General features: G+C 45.9%; 1 protein-coding gene across 2 annotated transcripts in view; it reads left to right on the plus strand.

The window, feature by feature from the left end:
* The first annotated feature begins 7087 nt into the window (after positions 1–7087).
* Positions 7088–10773, plus strand: part of Prtg (protogenin) — a 116026-nt gene continuing 112340 nt past the window's right edge. Inside the window, exons 1-2 of one of the 2 annotated variants that reach the window (XM_031344351.1) lie at positions 7088–7397; positions 9370–9672. In XM_031344351.1, coding sequence (XP_031200211.1) covers positions 7322–7397; positions 9370–9672 — 379 coding nt within the window. In that variant the 5' untranslated portion in view covers positions 7088–7321. The remainder of the gene's footprint in view (positions 7398–9369; positions 9673–10773) is intronic. The other variant, XM_031344349.1, reaches the window with a different exon arrangement.

Below are 10773 nucleotides of genomic sequence, written 5' to 3' on the forward strand. Positions count from 1 at the left end.
ACACTGGGTCCCCTGCAACTGCAGTTAATGGGTGGTTGTGAGCCATCATGTGGGTGCTAGGAAACAATCATGGGTCCCTCCCTTGCAAGAGCAACGAGTATTCTCAACCACTGAGCCATCTCTCTAGCCCCTAAATGCTTTTTTTTTTTTTTTTTTTTTTTTTTTTGAGACAGGGTTTCTCTTTGTACCCCTGTCTGTCCTGGAACTCACGCTGTAGACCAGGTTGTCCCTGAATCAGAGATCCACCTGCCTCTGCCTCCTGAGTGCTGGGATTAAAGGCATGTGGCACCACTGCCTGACCCTAAATGTAATTTAAAAAGAAAAAAAAAAAGAGAGAAAGAAACAAGAAAAGAAAAACAAAGAAGCTTAGTTAAGGGCTAAAGATACAGTTTAGTAGTTAGCCTACTTAACACCCACAAGGTCCTTGGTTCGAGCCCCAGTACCTCATAAATGAGTTGTGATGGTGTCCTCTGTAGTTCCAGCACTCACAAGGTAGATGCAGGAGAATCAGAAGTTAAAGGTCATCTTCAGCTACAGAGCAGGGTAGAGACTAACCTGAATAAGAAAATTAAAAAGTTCAATCGTAGGGGGTTGGGGGTTTAGCTCAGTGGTAGAGAGAGTGCTTGCCTAGCAAGCACAAGGCCCTAGGTTTGATCCTCAGCTCTGGAATAAAACAAAAAACAAAAAAACAAAGAAACAAAAAGTTCAATTGTCAGTAAATTCTATTCTATGTAGATCAATGAACAGTTACCCAGCAGGAAGCTCAGTATAGGAAGGGAAACAACTACACACAAATCAACGACACATCGAATGGGCAAGCTCACATTTTAATTGCATGTTTCATTTACTTGTGCATGAGCTTCTAGAAGTTTCCTGACCTTTCCTAGCCCTGGCATCCCTCTAACGCTGGTGCTGATGGTACTGCTATTTTGGTTTCCAAACATTTTACATACATTATGGCCTGCCCTTGCTTTTAAAATGTGGGATTCTGGGATAAGCGGAATAAGCTCCACCTACTATCAAGGTAACATGTGTGAAATCAAACTGTCCTTGTCCTGGTTTGCAGTGGCAGATAATCTCACTCTTTTTTTTTTTCTTTCTGTTTTTGTTTTGTTGTTGTTTGTTTGTTTGTGACAGGGTTTTTCTGTATAGCCCTGGCTGCTGTAGAACTCACTCTGTAGACCATGCTGGCTTCAAACTTGGAGATCCACCTGCCTCTGCCTCCTGAGTGCTGAGATTAAAGGCATGTGCCACCACTGCCCAGCTCAGAATGAGCTTTTTCATTTTTCGAGACAGGGTTTCTCTGTATAGCTCTGGATGTCCTGGAACTCACTCTGTAGACCAGGCTGGCCTTGAATTCAGAAATCCGCCTGCCTTTGCCTCCCAAGTGCTGGGATTAAAGGGGTGCGCCACCACCACCCGGCTTCAGAATGAGCTTTTAAGTACAGCATTTACATCATGCCTCAGTTAGCAACAACAGTTAACCACAAACAGAATTACAGAAGCCAAAATGCGAGGTTAGAACATTTAGTGACATTCCCAGAACTGTGGCATATGATGGATGAGGTCTTCATTCTCACTTTGGCAGGCCTTAAGGTCTTTGTGCTGGGCTCTTCGGTCAGAATGGTGCCTTGGTGTCTCTATGGTTAAATTGTGCTAAAGTCTAGGGAACTGTCACCATGACTACAATGACTGTTATAGTATCCCACACAGTCCAGCTCTACCAGCTCTACCAGCCTTCTGTGGCATGTCTGTCCATGTAAGGCAGAAAAGGAGCAATATCTTTAGAATGGCCCCTTCAGTTCTGGAGTTCAAATCACTTCTATTTTTGATTTCCTGAGAATTTCCTCAGAAACTGTTCTGTGAGTGACAAATCCTTTCATGCAGGCCCTTGGGTTCTATATTCTTAAACTGCTACCAAAAATGAGATCATTCATTCTTTTTTTTTTCCAGTACTGAGGATTGCACATCTAGGACCTCACATGTGCTGAACAAGCGCTCCACTGGGTGCTGGGCTTACAGGCATGGCCACCTTGCTTGGTGTATGTGAACCTTGGGCTGTGTTTGTGCTAGGTAAACATGCTACCAAGTGACCTGCATCTCCAGCCCCATATCCAGTTACTTCTCTTCCTTCCTTCCTTCCTTCCTTCTTTCCTTCTTTCTTTCCTTTTTTTTTAAAGATTTATTTTATTTCATTTTTATGTGTATGAGTACACTGTAGCTGTACAGAAGACTGTGAGCCATCCTGTGTGTGGCTGCTGTTGATCTCAGGACCTCTGCTGCCCCACTTGCTCCAGCCCCGCTCCACAGCTCCATAGTCTGATGACTGCAGGTGTGTTGTCTTGATGTTGTGTCAGGCCACTTGAACTTATGAAAATAGTTTCTTGGTTTTGTAGAAACAAACAAACAAACAAACAAAAAAACAAAACAAGAATAAATTTAAATATATACCAGAACTTTACTCCCGAATTCAATGTGCAAGTGCATACATGTTCATGTGTGTACATGTGTATTGTATGTGTGTGTGTATATATGTATGTGGTTGATGTTGGGCATCTTTAGTTCCTACCCTGCTGCATGCATGTAAATGTACTGCATGTGTCCCTGGTGCCCCTGGAGGACAGAAAATGTCACTGAACTTACAGAGGGTTCTGAAGCCCCCTCCCCTGCCCTTGTGGGTGCTGGAAATTGAACAAGGTCCGATGTAGGGCATAAGCGGTTTTAGCTGCTGAGCCATCTCTCCTGCCTCTTCATCTTATGAGTTGGAGACAGGCTCTCTTGCAGAACCTGGAGCTCATTAATTTGGCTGGACTGGCTTACCAGTGAGCCCCAGGGCCCACCTTTCTGCTCGCCCCCTTGCCTGGGTTTCAGATAGTCACTGCTGTGCCTGGTTCTCACACGGCTGCTGAGGACCCCAGCTCAGGTCTCCATGGCTCTGGCAGCAAGCACTTTACCCACCGAGCCATTTCCCTGACCCCTTCAGTTCTTTACTCTCAGTATCTAGGAATGATCTACTCTTTCGGTCTGAAAATCAACGGCTTTGCTCAGAATATGAAAGTAAAATGGGTGCCGGGCAGTGGTGGCGCATGCCTTTAATCCCAGTACTTGGGAGGCATAGGCAGGCGGATTTCTGAATTTGAGACCAGCCTGGTCTACAGAGTGAGTTCCAGGACAGCCAGGGCTACACAGAGAAACCCTGTCTCGAAAAACAAACAAACAAACAAACAAAAAAGAAAGAAAGAAAGTAAAGTGGGTGTAAGTGGCTGTTTCAATCAGCATCCTCCTCCAAGGGAAAGCCCTAGGAGGCCCCACACCTGTCTTCAGCACCACAAAGGCACTAAACTGCTCAAGGAGCTTTTTAGGGTCACCTCCATGTCAATCAGATTTGACTCTTAGAAATGAACTTTTCAAAATCAAGCCTGCCTGAAAGGACGAAGGTTTGTCATTATTGGGACTGCCTGCTTACTACACAGTAATGGTGCCAATGCTACTTACAGAGCTAGCCAGCTGATGCTTCCCACACACGCTAGGCTATCCCTGCAGCCCACTGGCATTATCCTCCTTTACATTATTTAAATCCATTAGGTTTGAGAGCTTCAGTAACTTGTTTATAAAATACTAAAACCTGAATTTGAGTGTCTCAGAAACCCCAAACCAGGCTACATCACTGTGGCATGGTCTAGTGTATGTAACATACACTTTTGGATGGAGATTACAGACCATTCCAAGAGCTGACTCGTAGCATCTTAAATAGCTATGTGCACCCTGTTGCTGTCTTCTGACATGCCAGAAAAAGGCATCAGATCCCATTACAGATGGTTGTAAGCCACCATGTAGTTGTTGGGAATTGAACTCAGGACTTTTAGAAGAGCAGTCAGTGCTCTTAACCACTGATCCACCTCTCCAGCCTCTGTTTGTCTTGTTTTTAAGTAGACAAAGGACACTAGGGATAGAGGTCAATTGGTAGAGACTTGCCCAGCATGCATGACACCCTGGATTTGACCCCCAATTGCAGAATAACCAGGGAATGGTGTTTTCACAGCCCTTAGAAGTTGAAAGCAGGAAGATCAGGAGTTCAAAGATGGTCTCTGCTACATAAGACCCTGTCTCAAGAAGTAAAAAATAAAATACAATAAAATAAATAAAATGAGAGCTAGCTCAACAGCTAAGAACACATACAGCTTTTACGGAGGAATGAGTTTGGTTCATATTACCCAGTACAGGAGGCTCACAACCACATGTAGATTCAGCTCTATGGTGTCTGACACCCTCTTCTGGCCTCCATGGGCACCTACACTCTCAAGCACAAAACCACAGAAAGACACTCATGCATACTCGAAAATAAAAAGTAAATCTTAGAAATGATACAAAATAGAAAAGACAAAAAGACATCCTCCTCCAAAGCATCCTTGGAGGAGGATGCTGATTGAGGTATGTGGCTCAATGGCAGAGTGCTTGCCCAGCAAATACAGGGTCCTCAGTTCAAACTTTAGTACAGACAAAAAATATTTAAAAAGAGAAGAGAAGCTGGGCAGTGGTGGCACAAGCCTTTAATCCCAGCACTTGGGAGGCAGAGGCAGGCAGATTTCTGAGTTCGAGGCCAGCCTGGTCTACAGAGTGAGTTCCAGGACAGCCAGAGCTACACAGAGAAACCCTGTCTTGAAAAACCAAAAAAAAAAAAAAAAAAAAAAAAAAAAAAAAAAAAAAAAGAGAGAGAGAGAGAAGTTTAAAGGCAGAAAAGATTCTATACCAAAACCAGGTAACTCTTGAGATTACAAAACATGAACCCTGGCTCCTAGTTATCAATTATTAAGGGGGTGACCTTGGCTAAATCTATTTCTTCAAATTAAATAGGAGATATTACTAATAAGAACATCTGTGCTGGCTAGTATGTCAACTTGGTACAAGCTAGAGTCATTTGAGAGAGGGAAACTTAATAAATGTCCCCTTCATACTTGCCTGTGGGCAACCCTGTGGTTCATGCTCTTAACTAAGGATTGATGCAGTAAGGCCCAGCTCACTGCGAGCGGTGCCACTCCTGAGCTTGGTGGTCCTGAGGGCTGTATTAAACAAACAAACAACACACACACACACACACACACACACACACACACACACACTCACACAAACTCTGACCAACCAGGAAATGGTACTCCTCAATGATCTTTGCTTCCTGCCTCCAGGTTCCTGCTCTGACTTCCCTCAGTGATGGATTGTTAGCTGTGAGATAAAATAACCTCTTTGCTCCCAACTTCTCTATTAACCTCACAGGTTCATCTCAGGAGGCCAATGAGTAAGTACATCTTGAAAACTTTTGAGCAGACCACAAATCTTACACTATGGCATAATATTCATGGTCAGAGGAGCTCTACTCCTGTCTAGCATGCTGCAGTAAATACACATTCAACTTGGTTCAGCATGTCGTTTAAGGTGTTACATCATCTTTCTTCATTTTGTTTCAATGCAAATACTATTCCTCAAAGCAACACCATGTCCCAAGTCATTAAAGACCCCTGGTTGTAACTGAATAAGAACACATTATTAACACATCTTATCCAGGAAACAGAAACACTTGGGGTCGGTTGGGACTAAGAAGTCTAGAGGGAGAAGAAAATAATTATATAATATTATGCCATAGTGTAAGATTTGTGGTGTGCTCAAAAATCTAACCAGTCTGGGAATGCTGGCTCAAGCCTACAACAGGCAGTCTGGACCAGTCATGGACAAGTGAGGTCCATGTTTGTCTGGACTGCAAAGTGAGACTCTGTTTCAAAACAACCCAAACAAAAAAATGTAATTTAAAAGGCAACAGTTCCGTAACTCATTTTTCTTTCTACACGAATTTATATTTTGAGGTTTAGAAATTGTTCAGACTCATCTAAATTATAAGGCAAGTTTGGACGCAACATAGCCAAGGGTACTGTTCTTTACACGGGGTTAAAATGAAATTGCAAAGTAGACTGACTTTTTTTTAAGTACGTTTTTTTAGGGTAAAGAGTGCGGGAGTCCTAAAGGACTTCCGAAACCACACTCCCCTCTCTCACTCCCCCCTCCCCCCCCACGCAATCAGGAGGATCCCTAGAACTTGCTAAAGGCAGTTAGTGACAAAAGCTAGATTTCCGTCAGCGGCTTTAATTAAAGTTAGCTTTTAGCCTGTGCCCTCGTCATGTGCCAAAGATTTAGATCAGGATTAGCAAACGCTAATCCACGTGTAAAGGCTCTGTAGGCTCCATACGGTACCCCCCCCCCCCACTTTAGCCCGCCCTCTTTAAATGTACGCATCGACTCCTCTGGGTTATCCTTAATTAATTTCAAGAGCTGTGAACAAATTCCCATCGTTGGTGTCTTCTTTCATCAGCCTAACTTTTAAGCAGGTAACCCACCAAAGTCTTGCCTCGCACAGCAAGCTCTGGACAGCCCCTGATCTCGCATCTACTCGCAGAACAGGGCTCTTTCTGCGCTTAGTTCTCACACATTTAAAAACTTAATCAACTTGAAGCAGAGTTAAAACATCTCCCCCCAAAGTAACTGCTAATTTTAGGGCTCTCTAAGATGATTTTGAAGCCACGGCTGTATCTGATGAGACCAGAAAAGATAAGAACAGTCTCCAAATGTGGGTGGTAGTTGGGGGGTGGGGGTTGTCGCCATAGGATGCCTCCAGGGGCGCTGACAAGCCTCAGAAGTGGGAACTGGGTTTCCCTGAACAGGGCCTGGGCGGGTGAGCAAGGCAGGGGGATGGGCAGGGGGCCATCAGGGGAGAAGTCTCCGGCCTTGCCACATCTCTCAACACCATCCCTCCACCCCAACCCCCTCCTCCGTGCGGAATCTTCAACTGGCCCGCAGGAGGGAGAAGGGCCCCGGGGGGCTGGCCGCGGCCAGGACGATTGGCCTTTGTGGCCCGGTGGCCGGCCGTGGCGCGCAGGCCGAGGGGCGGGGGCTTGACCCCCAGGTGCATTGTCCGGCGGGGCCCTCCCCCTGTCCCCGGGGTCGTCCAGGCGATCTCAGCGTGTCCCTCCGCCAGCAGCGCCGACCTCGCCGTGCGGGGCCCAGGGGCCAGATGTAGAAAGTAGTCCCCGGCCGGCCAGGCTGTCCACTGCGCCGCCCTCTACAGCCTCCCTCCGCCCCCGGCTGGACGCGGCGCGCGTGGTCCCCGCGGCCTGGCGCACTCGCGGGGCTCGGTGCGCCTGCAAGCGGCGCGTCGCCTCGCCACGCCGGAGCAGCGGGTTGCAGCAGGAGCTGCGGGTCCAGGAGAGCAGCGGGAGCAGCGGGAGCAGCGGGCGCGGGCGAACAGCCCGGGAGCATGCCTGCGCAGCCCCGCTGAATGGCGCCTCCCGTGCGCCCGGGGATGCTGCCCCTGCTGCTGTTACTGCTACTGCCGCCGCTCGGCTCGGTTCCAGGTGGGCGCGCTTCCCATGCGAGTGTGCGCGGTCGTGCGCGGGGAGGGGGACGGGCAGGGATGCCTCGGGTGGTACGGCCAGCCAGGGTTCTCTCTGGATGCGCTCTCCGAGCGCTCCGAGGCCGAGGCCGAGTTCCCCTGGATCCGCTGACCATTAGCCCTTCTCTTGCCATTGTCCGAGCTGCGGCCAGCTAGGGGCTCCGCGCAGCCTCCCGGGCCGCGGCCGCACGTGGTTTTATTTATATTGTTTCCTGAGTGGCAGCCTCTCCACGCAGGGGGGCGCCGCGGTTGCGCGCCGTTTCCAGGGTTTGCTGTGGGGTCCCTCCAGGTCTCTCGGTGGCCAAGCTGGGGCGTCCCACGTTTTCCAAGCTCCAGACTGAGCAAGAAGATGGGAGGATGAAATTGCAAAGAGAAGGAGCTTGAAAGTTGTATGGCCCATTTGTGCCCCAAGAGAGGCAGGGAGAAAGGTGTCTGGGTAGAACTTACTTTCTGTAGGTCTTTGAGGTCCTGGCTAGAGGTCCCTGAAACCTCCAGATTAACAGACTTGCCAAAATCTATTTATTTCTCTTTCTGCAATCTTGGTTTCTTCAAAGACAGAAAAATGTAAAGTGAATATTAGAGAAAGCAAGGTCTTTGACGAGAGGGGCTTCAGTTATTCATTTGTAAGTTACAATCGCCAGTCTCTTCTACTTCTCCTCCTCCTCCTTCTCCTCCTCCTCCCCTCCTCCTTTCTTTCTTTCTTTCTTTCTTTCTTTCTTTCTTTCTTTCTTTCTTTCTTTCTTTCTTTCTTTCTTTCTTTCTTTTTTCTTTCTTATCTTTTTTCTGGAGGAGTTAGTTTCAGTTAGCAAGAGAAAGGATCAAAGTGGGATGCGGCTCAGAAACACAATGGGCGTCTTCCGGAGTGGTGCTTGCTGCATGGGGCCGTTGGGGTAGCTGCCCAGGGCAGACCTTAATGTAAAATCTGGCCCTAGATTCAGGTTTTCAGGATCTGTCTTGATCAGAAACAGATAAAAATTATTGCTGGGTATTTGTAGTCAGGGCTTCGAACTGACCAGAAGAAATGTTAAAAAACAACAACAACAAAAAACTCCCACTAAGACCCCTAATTTTTTTTGGTTCAGATCAACAAACTTTTGCTCTGATGGCAGGAGGCAACGAGTGCTTTATTCTGGGGGACCTGGGGCTTGTGTATGCCTGGATAAAGCATTTCCTCTTCTCTGATAAAAATGTGTATTGGTTGATTAAGCAATCTCCTATCCCTCTTAGACAGTAAGGACCAATTAGTCACGCATTTTTTTTCCAACAGTTGGTAGCACTAAAAAAGTGAAATAAAGGTTTCCTAATCCGATCACCCACTGAGTACAAGCGGCAAGTTACGAACTTTTCAAAGTCTATTGTGTGCCTATTAAATACCTAGCTGGCTTGGCAGAAATGAAGTAAATGGATTTCTTTTAAGGAGAGGAGACAGCATCCCTGCTGTAAAAGGGCAGATAGGAAAAAAAATGCAAACTTGTAATTTGTCACAAAAGATAAACGTACTTCCCAAAGGAGTAGGTGCCGGGTTTCCCAAAACACTTCAAGAGACAAGGAAATAAACTCGCTTGTTCACAGACTTGGAGTTTTGCTAATGATTTCTTGTAAAATTAGACTTTTATGACTTAACCCTGTTCAAGATCTTTTTGACAAGCTTGTAAAAGTAGCAAACGGCTTGTGCTAGTAGGTTCTGATGATTTTGGGTCTCTGGCGAGAAACCTGAGAACCAAATTTTTAGGCTGCATAGAGGGTATTAGAATCTTCCCATGTTTTGAGTTGTTGGAAGGGTCTGTGGTTATTAAGGTCCTTGGAAGTTGACCATTATGACTGGAGAAACTGCCTCCTACCACGAATGTGTGTTTTACAGTTGTGTGCTAAATAATTTCATACCTGTAATTCTGGATGTACCTCTCTCTCCCTTTTTTTTTTTTCCTTTGCAGGAGTGTGGAGCTTTAGCGAACTGTTCTTCATGAAAGAACCACAGGATGCAACAGTCACAAGGAAAGACCCAGTCTCTTTAGATTGCCAGGCTCATGGAGAAGGTCCCATTAAGGTCACATGGTTGAAAAATGGAGCAAAATTGTCTGAAAATAAACGGATCCAGGTTCTCTCTAACGGCTCTTTATACATCAGTGAGGTGGAAGGCAGGCGGGGAGAGCAATCGGATGAAGGATTTTATCAGTGCTTGGCAGTGAACAAATATGGAGCCATTCTTAGTCAGAAAGCTCATCTGACGTTTTCAAGTAAGTGTTGAAATTCTTCTTGGTGGTTAACAGTTTTCACTGTTAGAATTTTTTCCCCTAAATTGACTTACAGGTAGCACTAAAATTATGCATACATTAAAGAATTTTACCAGGGATGATACTAGCTGGTGCAAAGGGATGCATGCAGAGAAATCTGTGTATGTAAACTCCACTGGGAAGTGGAGCAAACTCAAATTTGACTTTGAACACAGTGTAAAGAAAACCTGACCAAGTGGGGCTATCCACATTTCGAATATTGCTCACTATAAGAATGACATGAAGAAGTTTGGCCAGTGCAAACAAAGTTGTTGTAAAATTTTTTATCTTTTAGAGATCACTGAGTAGAAACAACCACAAATAAATCTTTCTGCTATGTGGCTGGCTCTTGAGTGCTAAATCTTTCTTACAGCCTATCATCCTTCCATCTCAGACTGCCCTGAGATCACCCATGTTGCTTTGTGATTGCAAGAGAGGGCATTGGTTCATGCCTTTGAAGTAGTTCTAGTCTTTTCCAGCTGGGAGGGAAAGAGATTACGGCTGCTTCTGTCTTGGGCTTACTGGAATTAGGTCAGGAATACTCTTGTACTTTTTGTTTTTTGTAACTTTTAAAATTTTTGTTCATTTTTATTTCATGTGCATTGGTGTTTTGCCTGAGTGCATGTTGGTATAAGGGTGTCAGATCCTCTGAAAATGGAGCTAGAGACAGTTGTAAGCTGTCATGTGGGTGCTGGGAATTGAACCTGGATCCTCTGGAAGAGAAGCCTAACTGCTGAGCCATTTCTCCAGCCCCAAGACCTGCTCATTTCTTATTCCAGTTGTCATGAAGCTTGTGGTTTAAGGATTTTCTTTATATTGACATCATCTGAGCAAACTGTCAGTATAAGTGATCCTCTGGATGGTGGTTGACTTGGCAGCTGCTTTGGCTGTGAGGATGGCCTTAGGACAGGAAAGGGAGCTCCATTTTTTTTTAAATTTTATTTTTTATTTTTTGGTTTTTTTCTAGACAGGGTTTCTCTGTATAGCCCTGGCTGTTCTGGAACTCACTGTGTAGACCAGGCTGGCCTCGAACTCAGAAATCCGCCTGCCTCTGCCTCCCAAGTG

The sequence above is a fragment of the Mastomys coucha genome, unplaced genomic scaffold, assembly GCF_008632895.1.
Source record: "Mastomys coucha isolate ucsf_1 unplaced genomic scaffold, UCSF_Mcou_1 pScaffold23, whole genome shotgun sequence".
NCBI classification, from domain to species: domain Eukaryota; kingdom Metazoa; phylum Chordata; class Mammalia; order Rodentia; family Muridae; genus Mastomys; species Mastomys coucha.